The sequence below is a fragment of the Acanthaster planci genome, unplaced genomic scaffold (genome assembly GCF_054643075.1).
Source record: "Acanthaster planci isolate LZ-2023a unplaced genomic scaffold, COTS_SCS Contig48, whole genome shotgun sequence".
In the NCBI taxonomy this organism is placed as follows: Eukaryota; Metazoa; Echinodermata; class Asteroidea; order Valvatida; family Acanthasteridae; genus Acanthaster; species Acanthaster planci.
The window spans coordinates 1-20,169 of NW_028257672.1; the positions used below are offsets into that span (position 1 = coordinate 1).

The 20,169-nt window shown below is 43.6% G+C and overlaps 1 protein-coding gene across 5 annotated transcripts in view; it reads right to left on the minus strand.

Moving 5' to 3' along the window:
- Positions 1-10,738: 10,738 nt before the first annotated feature.
- LOC147795370 (uncharacterized) overlaps positions 10,739-20,169 on the minus strand; it is a 61,208-nt gene continuing 51,777 nt past the window's right edge. For all 5 annotated transcript variants that reach the window (XM_087131989.1, XM_087131988.1, XM_087131985.1 and 2 more), the window contains 2 exons: positions 19,706-19,815; positions 10,739-10,842 (listed from right to left, as the gene is read on the minus strand). In XM_087131989.1, coding sequence (XP_086988115.1) covers positions 10,754-10,842; positions 19,706-19,815 — 199 coding nt within the window. In that variant the 3' untranslated portion in view covers positions 10,739-10,753. The remainder of the gene's footprint in view (positions 10,843-19,705; positions 19,816-20,169) is intronic.

Below are 20,169 nucleotides of genomic sequence, written 5' to 3' on the forward strand. Positions count from 1 at the left end.
TTGAGAACACCATCAAGACAAACAAAAAAAGAAGGAACTACCTGTAGATCTCACTCATCGCTTTTTTGCGTAGTACACAATGAAACTCAGCAAATGGAAAATTTCTGACTGCAATTTCAGCCACACATTTTAAGCAAATAATTGTACCAGTACCGGTCACAACAGACCTCTGTCAAGTTTATGAACGTTAAATAAGGTCACAAATTTAAAGATAAAGTTGCGTCAGCGTCTAAAAAGCAGTTTGACTACCGTATAAACCCTTAAAGAGTTTGCATCTCATATACTGTGGCAGTACATTTTTCTTACCACCGGCTCAGCCTTTCGTAGTTCATTTCAGTTATGTCTTACAGTCTTTCTGATGTCAGATTTGTGAATATCGGACATACTGAGACGAGTCAGCCAAATGTATAGTTTTCCTCTGAGGTACTCAATGCAAGCAGGCGGACAAATGACAACAAAAACCCAAACTCTACACCTGACGTTGATAATGAATGCCTTTACATGCATGCAACGTTTCAGAAAGATTAGGAGTGTGATAGCCATGTTCTTGGGGGCAGACTCCATCCCGCCACCCCGCCACCCCCGGCTGCAAGATGGTTAAAAACAAGCCCAGTTCTTTTGGGGTTAATGTAGGCACAATGAAGGCTCTTCCTAACATTTACAAATGTAGCAAAAGGTGGGGGGGGGAGAAAGAACAAGGTGAGCGGATATCGAGGTGTTTGGCCCTACTGCACTCATGCAGCAATCGCTCCGCATCATTAATGATTCAAATTTACAATTCAGAGCCGATCCACTCCAAGAAATCAGCTTCCTGGAAACAAAAAAAAAAGAAGAAAGAAACACACAAATCCACAATGTCTGAATAATTTTTCCCTGCGAGAGAGCAGAAAGGCAGAGACGGAATGCGAGCAAACAGCGACACGTGAGCAATCTGTCAAGGCATGTCAAGAGCGCGTGCCACTGTCCGCTCCGGACGGCACGTCAAGCGGCTCTCTGGCACAAAATCAATTCCGGTAGGAGATGGGAGGGAAAGGAAGGCGGGTCAGGAGGAGGGATAACGACAAAAGTCGGCAAGAAATATGCACTCAGGGATGGAAAGAGAAAGACGGAAACGATGAATAAATCGCATTGCTCTTACTGTGGAAATAGTATCATTCACACTGTCCACCTTTGCGTTTAAGGAGAATCTTGACTAACTTGGGAAAACGTACTCAAACTTCTGGTTCACCTTTGAAAATCTATTATTTTTATTTTGGGGGGGTTTGACCTTTTTCAATCCACTGTTGTGTTGTCTCATCATAACATTTGGGGTTCAAATCTCTCCAATGTATTAATGAGCTGTACATGTAGGAAATCTTGTGAAACACTAGACAGAACTCAATTGGTATTATTGAAACCACATAGAGGAATGAATTTGAGAGACTTTTTTCCAAGCACTGGGAACTCTTTGTGCTCAATGGCAATGCACATGCTTGGGGAAATTTGCACTGGCAATGGCTCTAGCAAGAAAGATGAGAGAATGCAGCAAACGCCAAATTCTGTCAAGAATGACATCTACATCTCCAGAGTCACGGTCCATTTCCTTCGAAAGAAAAGAAGGAGAAAGTGCGCCAAGAAGTGCATGTGCAGTAGGAGACAAGGGAGGACAGTTTCAAGAATAAATAAATTGGTTCGACATCTTTTTAAAAACGTAAACATGCATTTAAATGTCAGCTTAGAGAGCATGTTGGGCCAAGTGCCACAGTCTGACGTCTGCACAACCTTTTGCATTTACACAAATCAAAATATTTGTGTAGATAGAAGAAATTCTTGTTGATGCTTTGCGGGAGAGAAATGATTTAACACCCTCTCCCCCCCCACACTGGCGAGGGTGTTGATGGATAGCTGTCGTGAGGCGTCTGTTCGCTCCAGCCCTGGTAAGACATCATAATAGAGGCTAGAAGGTTAACGATGATGCATTCCCTATAGGCAAACAGACTGCCACTACTCTTAAAGTGCTACCATTCACGTAAATGACGCAACCCGGCAACAAAACCAATTGGAGATTTCACCGTTCTCCCCTCTCCTATCGCCACTAGCATGTATTTCCGTGGAGCCAACAGGATGGGTATATCCCATAATTCCTTTCACGTTGGGACTGCTCGCTGAGTGCCCGCCTCTAATGACACCAATTAGGGTGGATCTCCTTACCTAACGACACAATCCCTTATTATCCGAGCTCGCAAATTCTATTCCCCGGGTCCTCCACTCCAGAGGGAACGGACCAGTTTGCTAAATCCCAGCGAATTGGGTTACCCGCTGACGGGTGCTTAAGCTTCACGCTCACATCTCCCCAAGTGGTCGTTAGTCTGAATGCACAAGTGTCATGCCCACACTGTAGAGCATGCCTGTTTAAAAAAAAATTCTTCTGAGCATTGCAGGCTGGCCTGGCCATTACTAATGAAGGAGTGGAGGGCAAGGAATGGGGGGGGGGTTAGCCGAGCCCGCGGCTCACACAGGTCTCCTGCAACACGCTATTCATCAGAATGGGGAGAAGCAATCATCTGTCGGCAGCGACTGCAGCTGAAGCTTTAATATGCAATCGCACGCCTGTCCACTTCGCCAGGAAAAGCCTAGTGCCCATTTATGAAATAAATCCATCAAATGTTTAAAGTAATTAAAAGCCCAGTTCTTCATATTTCTCTCTGCCTAAACCACCCCCACTCCTTCCCTGGTACGGTAAACAACTACTTATATGAAACTGATATACAGTCTTATATATGAAGGAGGACAGAGCGCTGGGTCCAGGGAGCAAATTGACTTGAGGGTGTTTGCTCTAATCATCAGCACACTTGGGGATATATTTACAGCTGCAGACGCCCCCCCCCACGCTCAGACAACATTTAGTGAATTTATTACATTGTCTTGGCGCAGTGACATTCAACACTGTATGACGTTAAAGTTATCCCCTCCCAAGCGGGTAGACGAACACAGGAAGTTAGAGAGGACTAACAAGCCTGGAGGGAGGGGTACACAATAAAATATATTAAAAAAAATTTTTTTTAAAGCAGGTCAGAAAAGACAGCAGGAATAAAGGGAAATCAAAGTGGTTTGAGGGAATGGAATCGGGAACAAATAAAAGAGGCTGAATCAACAGAGGAACAGAAGCAGACAACTTTGGAATGTTCATGTAAAAAAAGGCTACATGTATCAATGGGTGCCTATACATGTACTTCAAGTTTTAAAGTATCACCCACTGAATCTTTACTAATGCAGCTTATATGTAGAATTTCTGCTCATGTCACATTCATATTTTTGCCCACCATGAAAGGATGGCAGGCCGTCGGGACAAAAACAAAAGAACACTTCACTGAGCATTATTCATCTCATTCAGTTTTACACATGGGAAAAAAAACTTGTTCCCGGAGTAGCTTACGACTTGAGAGGTGATCAAAGCATAAGAGAAGCTTTCTGCTTGCATTACAGGTGCACAATAAAAAATTTTCATTTTCCAAGTTTTGTGAGACGTACAGTCTGAGAGATTCACAATATGAGCTCAGAGCGACAGTTGTTTGAGCTTGGGCAAAGCTGCAAAAACACGTACACGTAAATTGCCTAATACAAGGAAAAGTTCACACGGACACGCAAAACTTTCACAACTGCAAAAAAGCCCCCCAGTCTGCTATTCAAGCGACTTTCCTTTCGCATACACATATACGTAAGTAAATCAAACACAGCTTCAAGGGTGGACATATGTAGGCAAGTTTACACCGTCCCGCCGCACGTACGCTTTATGTACATGTACGCAGGGTAAATTGACAAAGTCGAGGAAAGGGAGAGACTGTGCATTGTTGATGTTGATTGTCCCATCACACAGACAGGTGGCTGGGGCCAATCAATAGCCGGTGTAGCTATATCCACAGGTGATGCCGATGCGGGGCAATCTCCCCACTCCTGCTAGCGAGATTTCACCCGAACCAATATGCAGCATTTTGGCACACAAAGAACTGCCAATGATCTTATGACAGTGAGGATACACTTGAAGTAATCATATACCAGCAAATTCAGCTGCTTGCAGATGGCAGGAATATATTTTCTTCGTGGGAAAAAAAAATTTTCGGGCCATGTATTAAACATAAATGACAGAATTTTGTTTTTCATAAAAAAGTCTTCTGAATGTACGTTGAAACCTTACTTAATGAGCCTGAGGGAACCAGTTGGCATGGAAATTAAGCACAGTTTTAATGCAGAGATGAGAAATACTGTAAGTACAAGCATAAAGCCTGTTGAATTACTTTTAACATTTGCAAGAAAACACTCAGAACTGCCAAGAGCTCTTACACACAACTTATTAAGTGTCTAAGCGATGCATTTTTTTTTCAAACCGCTACAGCTGAAAATGCAAATTTGTGTTTGAATTAACCTTATTTTTAAATCCTATTTTCAATTCTTGTTTTGCTATTTTAAAACATACATGTATATCCTATAGAGTTTTTTTTTGTTTCATTATATTAATGCCAACTTCTACATTACAAAACCGGTAATGCTGTTTTAGGGAGAAAACCTCAATGTTGCATTAATTTGTGCACAAAAAAAGTTTACAAATTTTGTCATTTTTCTTTCTTTGGTCATATATCATTGTACATATACATGTAATGTCATTTTTTACAATATCATTATAGGAAAACTCATCACTTTCATGTATGATGAACACAAGGACGGAACTACTTAGTTGCGATGTACAAGAGGATGACGCGCATGGTTCAGTGAAAACATTTCCTCTTGATGGTCTCAAGATGGGCCACTTGCTCCCTTATTACTGTTGATTAAACCTGTGGAGGTTGGAGGTGGGAGGAGATGGAGAGAAATTTACGAAGGGTTCAAACTGTAGGGTTTCACACACAGCCAACAAGGTACCGGGTATGAATCTCTCCAAAGTGGCTGATGATGATGATGGGAATCGTGCACTTTTTTCTTTAAGTGCAAAATCGCACACCTTAGCCAAGCATGGATAATTAAATCTCTCTCTGAAAAAATCCAGAATTTTTAAGCCAAAAATCCAGACAAATCACACCCCTGAACTTGACATGCCAGTACATGTACAAATTAGTGTTAAAAACTTAGCTATTTGATTGATCAAAACAGTGATCAAAAGGGAACTGATCAATCAATAATGATAAACTTACACACTTCCTACACATAAAGCTGAATCCAACCCCACTGAGAACAGCCAACTGAACCATCTGAATGCACTCTACTCATCATGCATTGCCCTACACGCACCACAGCACGCCAGCCGATTGCCACCAGACCGAATAGCCAAGCAAGATGTGGTCCCTACGGATCTCCTCAAGCTATGCGACTCATTGCCTCTTTGCTCTTGCCTCGCCAACCACGCAACCCTGAGGGGACAGCGGGACAGGACAATCAATGGCATCCTCATGCTACGAAAATGACAGGATGCAGCAAGTTGCGGGGCCGGGGGGGGGCTTATTGGTCCAATAGTTTGTCATCCGTGATGTCCTTTTGGTTCTGCCACTCTCCTTTTCTTTCTCCGATCACATTCTCATTTCTGTCTCTCAATTCTCCATTAGAAAAAAAAAAGAATAAATTTTTTAATCCACGAAGAATGCGTCTCCCTCAAGGCTTGACAGGAACAATAAACAACACATCTGTAAACATTCTCATCAAGGACATGCACTCTTTTATAAAGGAAAGTGCAGAGAACTGTACTGATATAAATTCACTCAAAGTTTTATGTATGTTGCCAGTGTTTGGGAATTTTTTTTCTGTCCTTTTCAAGAATTTTCTTGGAATTCTACTAAATGAACAAGACTCAGCAAATTACCCCCAAAAAATGGTTAACCCCTTTGCGCCGGGATGTGGATAGAGCCGGCGTAAAAATTGAGATCCTCAGCACGCTTTTCAGCTATTATTCTCGGCCCACGCTCGAGCGAACACGGTGAAAGAAGGCAGACCCTGGCTCTTGTATATATGGTAATTGGTCTTTGTGCGTAGCCCAGAAATGAAAAGACCGAATTTGCATCATAATCACCAGCTTCACAATAGTCCCCACTTTGAAAAGAGGGCAACAGGAATGTGAAAGCTTGAGTAGAGCTGCATGCCACCGAACAGTCAGCCTTTTCACCGTGTAATTCAAAGCGTGCAGAGCACGCAGGGCCACAAACCGAGAATCTGCGGTTTGGCAGGTGGCCTTCGTGGCCAAGCGAGGCTGGAATTCTTGGAGTCGGCTTTCGGGAAGAAATTCCCATCGTCAAGGGGTTAAGTGAACACAATGTACCGGTATATCTCCAGTACATGTATACAGCATACATCAGAGAAAATAACACATATGGAGAAGGCATAGGGTAACAATCAACACAAATACTGCATATAAGTGCATACTGTGTCTATAGCTATATTATGATGTGGCTCTACTGTCACTACTGGTCATGGACAAAATTGTTGGGACACCTGTCAATAGCCATATCCTTTCCAGGTCCCCTACTCCCCCCCCCGGTCCATGTTGTCATCTGGAGCTGGAGCGCAGACCACGCAGCGAGACCCCGCACTGAGAGGGGGCCTGGGGGTGGGGTGACCGACGAGATTTGGTGAGGATTGTCTGGATTGGTTCAAAGGTGTGTATGCACATATACTATGTCATTTTGCATGTGCTTTCTAGCGTTGTTCTTAGAAAACCATCAAATGGCGGCTGGCGCTTGAAGGGAAGGTATATTTTGGACAAATTGTACATGTGCAAGTGAAATAAAAAGGAAGAAAAATATTAATTTTGTATTATGCATGTCTGATCACAACTATGTGGTAGGAGTAAGTTCGTCGTATACAATGCACCATGGCATTTTGTCCCATAACTGTCCAAAATTGATGCATTTTTGAATTTGAAAGGCCCATTCTGGTACAGAAATAACTTACAATCCTGTGGGATTTTTCTCATTTCGTAATTCCGTTATTGGCTTGAAAAAAATGCAACGATGATTCATCAAAAGCCCCAAAAGAAAGTTGGAGACTCAAATTCTTTACTGATGTGTTGTGACGCACCGTTGTTACTGTGCCATGTATACATGTACATCATGAGCGCCGCGTTTTTGAGGGCATGTTTAACGGTACATGCTCTGGTTGGTGAAGGTGAAGAAATACAACCATTACAATCTTGTCTTTGAGCAGCATAGATAATTCACAAATATTTCTATGCACTATTGGCTAAATATCCCTAATACGTCAGCTTGCTGCCATTGTTAGTTAACAAAGGTGAAATCTGGAGTCCTTTATTCTATTGTCCTATTGACCGTATCCAAGGACAGAACGTCAGCAGGACCTTTCCCCATACAAATAATACCAGTAGGCACGTATGTAAAACTCAGACTGGACAAAATTGTTGGGACGCACGTCAATAGCCATACTCTTTCTAGGTCTCCCACTCCCTCTCCCCCGTCAATGTTGTCATCTGGAGCTGGAGAACAGATCGCACTAGTGAGACCCAACATTGAGAGGGAGCCTGGGGGTGGGGTGCCCATCAAGATTTGACCAGGATTGTAGCTACATGTACTGTCCGTGTACACGGGAAACAAACTCAAGTCTCTACCGTGACAATCTGCTCGACACACTGCTTACCCCATGTACGTGTATGCCAATCGTGAATAAACCTGGCAACTGCGCTACAAATTGGAATACAAATAAGCCGGGGCACAGAGATGATTTGCGCAGTGCTCACTAAATAAGTGGGTCGGGAGGGGGGGTTGAGTCCTGTCCACACCCACTGTACAGGTAGCTTGTGAAATTTTTCCACGATGTCTCTGAAACCAGCTGTCCTGAAATTCCTTGGACTGTGAACACATGCCCTCTTAAAAACAAAACAAATCTCCTCTGAATGGTGGGGACTGGCACAGTTTCCCACACCAATTGTTAGCAGTACTTGCACTTTATTTTTACAAGACATTCAGGAGAGCTCATTTCATCTTTTCCTTTTCCTGGTAGGGATCTATTTACAGGTCCAACTGAGCTGTCACCTGAGCTTGAGCTCCCAGAAAGGCCATCAATCATTCACTGTCACAACGAATACATCTGGCCTTTGGTCAGTGCACTGCTGCCACTATTTACAGTGGACATTTTATGTCGGCAATATCTCATGGCCTGCTCTTAAACGCACATGTCCGCAATGGGCAAAATTTAGCACCAAAGATGAAAAGTTTATGTTCATTTTGAAGCTCTGTTTGCAAAACAAATTCTTTTTAATTTCATATCAGTCTGCATTTAAACAGAGGATTCCTTTTTAGAAGTTTTGATTTTTTAACTGGATAACAAGGAACGCAAAATTTTGCCTTGGGAGTTTTAATAATAAGTTTACAAGCGTCCAGACAATATAAAGCCTGAGTGAAGTGCAGGCCATTTTCATTCACTTCATGATCGATGCAGCAAGTGATCCAGGAGTAAAAAAGGCAAAAGTTAATTGTTCATGTTACAAGGAATGTAAATATTGGTAAAATGCAGGAAACTCCTACAAACTGAATGTCGGCATTTTGATCCTGACAGAATCTCAGAGGCCTCTGCTGTGATCAAGTATCATATTGAATACCCCAATGTTCACAAGCCAGAGCTTTTACCTTCAGTTTTGGTACGCTAACATCAGTCCGAATCCTCCTCCGCCATCAGAGATGCAGTGGAGATTGGTTCATCACACTTTACACAGCCTGCTCATTTCCCTTGAATTCCAAGTCTCTGTGTGCGGAAGATGCCTTTTTTTTCCTCCCCAATGCAAAAAAGAGCAGCTGCTGAATGCTCGCGAGGGGGCCACTCCGTCCAGGCGGTGGTACTGCTGTCGTTCGCTGCACTTTTTCTTCTTTCGAATGCTCCACTTACAATGCGGGGAGTACAGATGACACTGACTTATGAGTATTCCTCGTCACTGCTCGCTGTCTATTGCAAGGCCTGAAATCATGGGGCACAGCCTAGGACGAGCATGTACAGAGTGTGCACCGGAATGGGTGCACAAAAAAATCATCCCCCAATTCAGCCAGGCGACTGGAATCGTTTCTAATGATGCTCATTCAACGTCTGCAAGGAGGAAAATTGGACGTGTGATCCACGCTGTGCCCCGAAGGCCCCGACTTTTCTTTAGTCAGGCGAGTGCACTCCAGAGCGGAGAGAGCGACAGAGAGTTAAAAAGCTCCGTTGGTCGGAAATGTTATTTTCCACTCAAGAGATTTTCGCCAGCGAGGATGAGAAAAAAAAAAAAAGTCCAAGAACGGGAGGTAATCTTTTTTGCAGTGAGTGTGGAGGAGCTCTCTTCAGTGGGGTCCTCGCATGTCTCTGCCTGCTGCCAAGCCTCTTCAGTCGATACTGAGGTCTTCATCACTGACGCCCATGGGCAAGTCAGCGATTGATTCCCCACCATTTGGGCAATTTGTCACCGGGTGCTGAAAAAAAACCCACAATCACCTCACCGCTCTTTGACAGGGGGGGTTGGACAATGGCATTTCATGACAGTAGGAAAGGCCGGGACATCATCAGCTGGAGAATGATGAGTGCATTGCATTGCAGTAAGGAAATGTTAAACACATTCTGCTGACGAACGGGTAAATTGAGGGAACACGAAAGACCCCCCCTCCCGACTAACACCAGGGGGAAATCGAGGATGCGATGCGAAATGAAGATGGGCACTTCCCTTTAGGGCCGCAGTCCCAAAGTGGTCTTCCAACAAGCCTGAGGGCCAAAACCAAAGATGACGAGAAGAGCTGGACAAACACGGCTTGCAGAAACACTTGATTGCCCGCCTGGGAAAACTTTACTTCGTTTGTTTTAATTACTCACTAATGCATGAGTCAATTGACCGCATGCATGCATTCAATAACCCAGCACAAAGCTTGAGGCAAATCCATGCAATCGCACTTTCCCTTTGACTACCCTTGTGCCTATGTGAAAGCCACACGTACACTGGCCCACACACAAATTCAGCAGCAGTATCATTTTCAGGCAGAGAAGCATTCCAAGGGGGGGGGTTTCAATCACACACAGTGCACAATGTCACTGACCACACTGCAAACAACTGGGACGTTAAATTTAACACCCCCCCCCCCGGTTATCAGAGGACAACACCAACACTTTTCACGGGTGTTGAAAAACAAAACAAATTTTGGTGTTATTTGGTGTAACACCCTCCAATACATTGTAACACTTATAGGTGTGCAAAGTAACATCATCGGTGTCAAAGTAACACCCTATGGTGTGGTCATCTGATAACACCAAAAAGTGCTGATTTTAACACCAGAGTTTTTACAGTGCAGGGTGTGCGTACCTGGGGCATAACAGAATGGAACTCTTACGTATGATCCGGCCAAGTTGCTATTTTCAGCATATTTCTCGATTAAGCATACTCGTGCACGCAGTGCATTGATGATTTTTCTCATGATATTTGTGTCACTTTAAAAGAAAATGCACTCTCAGGTTAAAAGCAACAAAAAAACCTCTGCACTGTCACCCGACTGTGATGGCACACACAATTACATAACAATGAGAGTGGACATAATAAGGGACTGTGCTTATCAAGCCACGCGAAGCCAAAATGCACTGATGTCATGGGGATGGAAACATCTTTGAAATCCTGACAACTGTTGGGCTTGAACACTCTTGCTACGAGTGAAATACATGTACATACATACACACATGTACCGATACATTTAAGCTGGCCCTGCCTGCAGTAAAATACCACACAAGGCAATCCGCTCCATTTCCTGACCACAACTGCTCCTATGTATCCTCAGATAAAAACTAAAAGCAACCTTGTACTTACCGCAATAATGCCCACCAGCCTGGCGTTGTCTGACCCTCGCACAGGGATGCAAGCAACTGTGGACCAAAGCAGATGAAAAAGAATGGCTTAAAAGAGTTGTTATATGTTCAGCTGAAAACTGAATTGAAACTTGTCCTGAAAACGACATTATGTTCAAAGAAATGGGTTTTAATTTTGTCCCCATTTTACAAACTGCTAGATCTTGAGAATACCATCATACAGAGCGATCAGTGCAATTACTTTAAACAGCCTTGAGAAAAAAATTCAAGGATTGTACTGATTTCCTCACTCCGTGCAGGCAAACCAGCAAAGAAATTTCAGATTTTGAGTTTTTTCCCTACAACTGCTTTGAGAAGAAATCCTTGTCAAAATCAGCTCCAGGAGAATAAAATTGAGCATTTATATTAAACCAGACAATACTGTACAAATACATGTAAATATTGCATCTCTGCAGCACACTTATAAATATAAATAGTGAGCTTAGAGGCAGATGTTGACAGATCTAGCCAATTGGAGCAAATTTGCCCAGATTCGTTCAATTAAAAACTGCTCGTCCCCGGGACAATATGTAAATTCCTCTTCGCAATCATCCCTCGTGCAATGGGTTCAACAGCTGCGGGCCTCGTGAGAATCATCGGTCCCTCACCAGCAAAATATCCGGATCCACTCCTCACGATTAAAAACACTCCCAGACAATCCGCTGGAAATCCACGGGTCACGTCCAGGAATGCCTCCTTTGAAAAAAAAAAAAAACAGCCAAAGAGCGGTGACAAGAGGAAAACAGGGCAGAGAATGGACTGCTCTGGATTACGATTCAGGAGGCCTGGCGGTGGCTCGGCATTCCTGGCTCTATTCTCCGGGCTCAGCACAGCAAGCTATTCACGAATCGTGACTACACAAGCCTCATCCGGTGAGCGTGCAACACCCTGGCTCGGGCCTGGATTTCCCGTGTGGATAGCCCTTTATTGTGTGGCAGTCACAAAAACGCCGATTGATGTGTGTCCTCCTGACTCGACCATCAGCGCTGATCTAGGCCCTTAAGTGATGCCATTTCTGACACTCCGATTCTCATCATTACAGCCACTTTTTTTTCTCCCCTCCTACTCCTACTGTCCACAGCGCTGTTGGCTTACAGGACGACTGCACGCACACGCTGAACGCAGCGCACACACACATACATGTACACACACACAAAATCTCCAGGAATATTTGAACACGACCGTTCCCCGGGTTTTTGAACTTTAAACTAAGCAGCCATTGGAAGCACTTTATAACAAAATCATTTCTCTCTCTGCGCTCGCCTCTATTCGATACACAAATTAAAGATCCGTGAAGCAGCCAAATTGGATTAGTGGCGGCGATGATTGGATTAAGGCAGCATGGTGGGTCCAGGGAACATGTGTGCCGTGTCCCGCTTCTGCGGTCTCAGATGTCTGGGCCGCTGCATCAACGCCGGTAATTTCTCACCCCCTTCTTCGCCGACGACGGTGGTGGGCGGTTTGGCAAATGCCGAGAAACGGGTCAGAGCCTTGTGAGCGACAACCAACATCCGCCGCCACACCACTCCTCTTGCAAGGGCAAATTCCCCTCCCCCCAACTCTTTTATGGAGACAATAATTTCATAACTGCCAGGGTTTCCAGGCGTTACTTGCAATAAACCATCATCAGCAGATATCCCAGGGCTGCAGGCAATATATATGTGTGTGATGAAGTATCCATGGATAAATGGGCGGAAAATTAAAGCAGTACACTCTAACCCAAATCACTGTGCCACAAATTGTGTTATCCCACTTTTCTATAAAAACAAATGGCACTACAAACGGGATGACCTTGTGAACCAAATACATGTATACTCCGATATGCTGACTGAAATGCTATTCAAAATTTTCAGTTTAACAACTCCATCATAAAAATGGGCCACTTTGTAAAATTGTGGATTACACAAAGATAAGAGTAGTGTTGGAGTGTTGCAGTGTTGGAGTGTAAGTTACTGTTGATACTCTGGATGAAAGTGGCCAGTCTGCCCAACAGTAGGCTGCAGATGCATTGTTTTCAAGCAATACTGGAAGATATGTAACGGTCTCAGTCCTAGAAATCAATAGACCAAACTGTAACGGTACATTTCACAGTATGCTTGGAATGTATATACCATTTGCACAGACATGCACAGCACAAATTTGAAGAGAAATATGATGCAACTACTGCATTTGTTTTCTTGAATCTCCTTTTCAGCTGTGCGGTCAACACCTTTGACGACACGGTGGGTCTCTTTTTGATACTGGCCCTCTTCAAAAGGCAAGCAGAAAACCAGCAGTCCGCTGCCGGGTGTTTAAATTAGGTCAGATTGCGCATGTAGCGCGTTCTGGGTGAAAATATTAAAAAAAAAAAAAGGACAGAGATGGGGAAAGCTTTAAGGAAAATTCCCGACCCGTCTGGAGTTTGTTTTGCTGAGATTTTTTTTTTCCAGAGGCAGCTGTATTGATAGCGCTATTCAGGTGAATGAGGCCGGAAGCCGAGGCAAAGACAGACACAGAGAGAAAGCTGATGATGAATGTGTTGGGAAACAAAAAAAAAGAATGGGGGGTGGGGAACGAATGCGTCATCAGTACAGAGGGGGTACTGACAATCAAGATGGGGAGGGGAGGTCTGAGAGGTGGAGCGCAGAAATCAGACACTCGTGGGCATGGGCGTAAATGGGGGGGGGAGGAGAAGAGGTTAAAAGGAGGAATTTCCATGCGACCTGAGATTTTTTAGATTTGTATTTCAATTGTGATAGCACTCATAAGCAGTAAAGAAACAAAACAGAGAAACAACTGGAATCGAAAGTATAGGGTAATCTGCTGAAGCGAGGCAAAAGTTGCACACCAGTGCTCAGAGGAAAAGAACATCAAGAGCGTGAAGTCGGAATCCAGCTTAGAGAGCTTTCTACAGCTGGGCTTTGACAGAAGAGGAAGGGAGAAAAACATTCAACCTAAGGTTTTCTGGAGGGAGGTCTGTTAAAATGAACAAATGACTTCACTGGGTAGCAAATATGATTACCTTATTGTTTCATCAAGGCACGTTTTTGTCTTTTCAAAATTTCATACAAACCAGGTCGACGTGGAAACGAATCAGTTCTGGGCAGAGTAGAGGATTCATGTGCTTGTAATTTGGGGCAGGGGAGGGAAAGAGGAACCATCCACTTAGAAGGGCTGAGTGGTACATTTAGAAGAAGCGGAGTTTCACTGTCTCCTTCCCCTCTTGGGAAGGAGGAGTAAGACAAATTTACAAACCATAAGAGCGTGAGATTAGGCCATACCCGGACCTCTCGACAAACACAGACAAAATGGCTCATGAATGAAACATGGCTGATCAAAATGCATGGCCAGTCTATTTTTTTTTTCCTGCATGTTTGAACTGCCCTCCCCAAAGTTAATAATACGATTCTTGCACGAGCGTCGCTGTCCGATCGATCTGCAGTAGCTACGGTGTTTGCCTTGGTTGGAGACTGTCCTTTTTCCTTGGTGGCAAAGAACAACTCGTGCAATAATAACAGGCCATGACAAAGGTGACACGTATACATTTTCTGGCTGTCAACTTTTCCGGGAGTCCCGGAATTTTCTTTCTTTTTGAATATATTAATGCTAATGCGGGTAGAGTCCCCAAGAGTGTTCTGCCTTTCTTCTTTTGCTCTCTCTCTCGTCCGAGTATTTTCAGGGCACCTGGCTTCATAATTGAGCTCACAGAAGAGGGATGTAAAAATATTGACATACTCTCAGGGCCAGACAGTTGGCAAGAATTTCCAGATGCATTCTTGTTTTTCGAATTTGTCAATCGTGCCTGTTAATCGTGAATGGTGTGGGGCTTAGTCGGGGTACTATTTCACAATTGACATTTTAATGTATGGTATTAATGTACATTGGGTCATATTTTCTCAACAGCATGACCTTTTGACTTGTAACAATATTCAGCTGCCCATTAGGCAATAATGCTTCATTGCAGCTGAATTTCAGCTGAATTATCACTACATGCATTGTTTCCATAACTGTGAAGAAGTGTAACAGGAACATCTCTGTTCCTTTTTATCACTTTAAAAAAATTCAAAGAACATGAATACATGCATTAATCACATACAGAAAGCCAAAAATGTCCCAGTATAATAATTTTAAATTTTTTGGATTTTTGCCCCGCCCGACGTGCATTTTAACGCTGTATACTCAGTGTATGCCCCTGAGAGCTTGTGAAAAAAACACAAGCGTACTCGGGTGGGACTCGAACCCACGACCTCCTGCTTACTAGTACAGACATCGTAACCCCTCGACCACCGAGTTTGTCGGTGTTGGCTGGCTGGTTCGAGTCAGATGTAGCGGCAGGTACTGTGAACAACTATTTCAAAGATGGATTTACGCCGGGGAGATGTTTACAGTACCCACTGCTACATCTGACTCGAACCAGCTAGCTGACACCGACAAGCTCGGCGGTCGAGTGGTTAACACGTCTGCACTAGTAAGCTGGAGGTCGTGGGTTCGAGTCCCACCCTAATATGCTTGTGGTTTTTCACAAGCTCTCGGGGGCATACGCCGAGTATACAGAGTTCAAATACACGTCGGGCAGGGCAAAAATCCAAAAATTAATTTACATCTCCCCGGCACAAATCCATTTTTGAAATATTAATTTTTGATGGATACATATGATGTAATATGAACGTAACATCACATCCAAACTGTGATTAAAAAATTTATAAAAACAAGTACAAGTCAACAGATGCCAGATGTGTATTGTAATATATTAATAGTTTCCCTTATTTACTCATCAAAAGCCACATCACTAGTGTCATTCCCTCCAATAATAATTGACAGTTTGGCATGTGAGTATGAATCAGAGGCCAGTTCCCACAAAATGAGCCTTGGTGTTTCATTTAGCACTAAGAGTTTTACTCTGTTCTTCATTTTGACATGAATCAGTTTTCACAGAGCTACTCAAATTATGTGGTTGAAATAACAACCATTCCACCTTAGTTTTATTGTGCAACATTATGAAATTTCTTCCAAGACTTGTATTACTCAAAAAGTGCACAGACGACGACATGCAATTCTTGCTGTTAGATTGGGTCACATACATGTAACTTTTTTTTTCAGACACGAGAATGTGAATGTAACATGCATGTATCTGTATCAAGAGGTCTTTGGCAGCACATCTGGATCGGTTGTTGGGTGTTGAGATGAAGAGGGGGGGTGCAACCGAGCCAAAGCCTTGTTTAATTTCCCAAGTCTGTTAATGTTTACAGGACGGAGCCAATTAGAAACACAAAGTGTCAGGCGGCTCGTGTAATCAATACATCAACCATGCTGATACTGGCAGAGAGATCGTGCATGAGAGACGGCCTGGATTTCCGGCGGTTACATGTACCATCTTCTTGTGAAAATGAATTCATCTCACACACTTTAAGTAGTAGTAGAAATTAGGGTATAGTACAAAGTCATGCATTAATTTAGCCAAGGGTCTAAGAAAATGCTAACTGCATTCAAACAATCTCTTGATCGTTTCTGTCAGTCAGTGTCTGCCAGTGCACGTGTACCAGTTGGTGAACCTTTCATTAGTGAACAAACCCTCACGATACATGTATCCACACTCATCAAATCAAGTACAGTGTACATCTGGGTCACTTCGTTTATTTTGCTGCTTCGTTCATTTGTCCAATTTTAATTGCTATCATGCGCGTGCAGATTTCAATGGAGAGTGCAGTTTCCAAGCGCAGTATATATGTCGGTGCTGAAAATGGAAATTGGTCGTGATGCAGACGTATACGTGCATCACATTCAGCTAAGCACGCGCTAAGATGGTAAGAAATGGTCACGCTCATCTCTTGTTCCCCTTACTGACATTCAGGTTGTCCAGGCAGGAGAGCATGTTCAATCTTTCAACTGCAGTGGGGTTCCTACATGTACTTCCCTCATATCTAATATCCGTGGGCTATTATAAATTCACCTGTTGGTCCCCACATTGAAACTGGGGATTTGAAAGTCATCAATATGTTTTTGGAGGTACTATGTGTATGTATGTTTACACTAAATGTAAACAGAATGTTTCTCATTTTTTTTTAATCCAACATGAAATAAGATTGGTGAAACTTAAAACATGTTTGTAAAAAGGCCAAGCTTGGCAACTTCTTCTTAAGGACAACGTGGATGCATACCATGCTTGGCATGCTACCAGGCTGTTTCTCTGGGTGGGCGAACACTATCCTCTTTCTTTGTAATTTGACTTGTGATGAACTTAAACACAATACACCTTGAAGTTTAGCCTACTTATTTCTCTTATACTTTTTTGAAGTTGATAGGCTGTACAGCGTGAATGAAAGGTGGCGGTTATTGCTTGCAAGAGCTGACTGTCAAACTTACATACACACTGGTATGTTATTTGTTAAGCAGAGTGTACACCAGACTATGCAATGAAAAACCCATTCTTGAACTGACAAAGACGTTAAAACCAGACAAGAAAGATACAGCGTACATCTCCAATCTAGTCTCAGTTTTTATAACCGGCTGTGTGCATATGTATATGGTCCATCTTGTGCCCTTACAGGAGAACCACTAGCTTCGATTCAACGATGCATGTACCTATGCTGACCATACAATTCCTGACATTCGAGAAAGGAAACGTACACAGTAACGCAGATGTACTATGAAGAAGTACACGTCAGTCCCCAAACATCATTGGCCAACACAACAAAGCAAAGTTCAATGATTAGCTGTACAAGGAGGTCATCCTGGATGCAAAGGGAGATGCCAAGAAGGATGGGTCAGATCAGGGGGACGCCACACGGACAAGACGAAACTGCGACACTGACACTACAGCAGTTCCTCCTGGATCACCAATTCAATTAGTGGTGATCGAATCAGGATTTTAGTCAGTGAGCCGGGATATTGTGTACATGTAGTTGAAGACTCGCGGGCAGGAAGGCAAAGAAGTTAGGTCTGTGGCAATGCAGTGGTCAAACGTGGAGGTGGGAAGGACAGGGGTGTGAGGAGGACAAGTTAAGGCTTCGGATTTGTGGCAGGGGTGGGCCAATGTGAAATGTCTCCATTCCCACAAACAATTAGCTGTTTGAGCCTGGCATGACTCTACTGAGTCGTATACATGTACGTGTACTGGTCCTGCCCAGGAAGCAAAGATGGCAAATACATCATGGACAAATTATTATTGCGCACCTGCAAGAATCCTGAAGTTCAGTGCCTGTACCTTGCAGCTGCTCATTTATAACTCTGATGAATGTAGCCTTGGAATATACGCAAGAGTACTAGTCAGGACATACATGCAGTGGTAGGTTCTGACTGTAACAATAATTTCCACCCTTCCTTCCTTCCATGTACATTTAATGAAATACATGCAGCAATTACTATGCTTGTACATGTATGTACATGTACATAGCACTGTTTGCATGCCGTATCAACACAGGAAGAAATATCTGAAAGAACAAATACATCGACTTCGTTGACAGTGACGTAGGCCCACTTAACCAAACAGCAACCGAAATATACAGCAGTGAAATGAGAAATACTGAATTGCAATGAAGTCCCGAGCAGCAATGCATCGATAGTATCTACCTGGCTCAGCCAGCCATGGCCGGCCCGAGGGCCCAGCAGACAAAAACCGCCCCCCCGATATTCGACTGATAGGAAAGCCCTTGTCCCGACGACTCGCCGCGGTAACCAATTGCACGCGGACTCTGATCGCAATCGCCAAGGCAATTCCTCGCCAATTAAAAACGGAAGGTTCACAAAAGCAGCGCAGGGTACAAGAGGAAAAAATTGGGGCTGGGAGGGAGGGGGGGAGGAAGACGGGAAGGATAATTTAGAGAAGCTGTTGGGAATATCAGAACCAACGGGAGTGGAGAAGTATTGAGTAGGATGTAATTAAGACGAGCGAGATAGAATCACAGCAGGGAATGCTGGGAACCGAGAGAGAGGAGGTCCTCATGAGGCATACTTGAGAGTGTAAAGATAAACCATGACCAGGGGCCATTGCTCCTCCATTGAGGAACACATGGTAAATAGATGCAGTCTCTCTGGATTCCAGACAAAAATAAAGCGCAAGCACCCAACGTAATTGGAGACTGAACCAGGTATCTGGTTGAGATTTTGAAAGTGTAACCAGGGAGCAAACTTTTGGGGCAAACTGCAAATAAATTGCCCTTATTTTTTTGGAAAAGACAACTGTTGGGGACGGGAAATGCAAGAAAGATGAGGTTTCCTGTAGTTTATAAATGAGCAGAACAGTGCTCAATAAACTGACCTTAAGTCTGCTTCAGTGCTTACCCCACTCACAACAGGTGTCAGAGTGACTCCTGCTCCACCCAACAAATTGGAAGAAATGGATATTCTGTCCTGTCCATCTCTTGGATCACCAAACCAGACAAAAGTCATTTGATGTTACTGCTTCCGGACACTCATTGCTACATATCAAAGTAGCCAGATCACCAAGACAAATTGACACTTGAGAAACATTGAAAATGGCAAAAGTTTTTTAGGGGAGATTACTCAGAAAATGGATCAACACAAAATGAGTAGATTTTTAACTTGATCAGCAATCACAAAATGGCAATATCCAATGCATTCGTTTCAAATCCTTCGGCCAATGAGGATCAATTTTTTTTGTTCACAGCAAAACATTTATCCACTTTGATTTACTTCAATTAACAGAGTTTAATTTCAGGCCGTCTAGAAATGACAGCTACTGTATACAGACTGTTGAACGTTAGCAAGTTTTAGCAAGGACTGCTGACAATTCAGAATGCAGATCTGGATAGCTCAGCAAACATCCGAAGCGGACATCTCATCCACCCACGTGCTTCAGGAGGAAGACACACTTTTCTACTTGAGAGTTGTTTTAGGAGAGGGAGAAAAATACAAAATATGGAGCTTCGCAGTTTCAGCCTACCTGTTCTGTTTTCCGGGAGCGTGGGCGATGCACTGGGTAGCAGGCCACAGAGAGGATCCTCAATGTCTAACGCCTTGGCGACAATTAGATGCTGCTCTTCAGCACATTTCCTGTAGGAAGAAAAGGACCCCAAAAAAGGGAATCAGGAGAGTACAACAGTCACGCATGGGAACGTGCAGGGCACATGTACACGTGTGCACTTCCTGCAAATCGTGAAAAGAATGCCCCTGAGAGAGAACGCCCCAGTACTCCTCAAACCAGTTCCTTCTTTGCTCTGCACCGGATGCAATTGATCCTGAGCAGAGACACAGCTTATGAAATTCACATGAAGAAACTGTGTGATTCCGGTGTTATTAAAAATTTAACTACGAATAAGGGTGACTCGTACATGTAGCTAGGCTGCAGCGAGAGGCACACTAGACTTCCTGTGAGGACGAGATCCTCTGTACACATTACGATCGCAT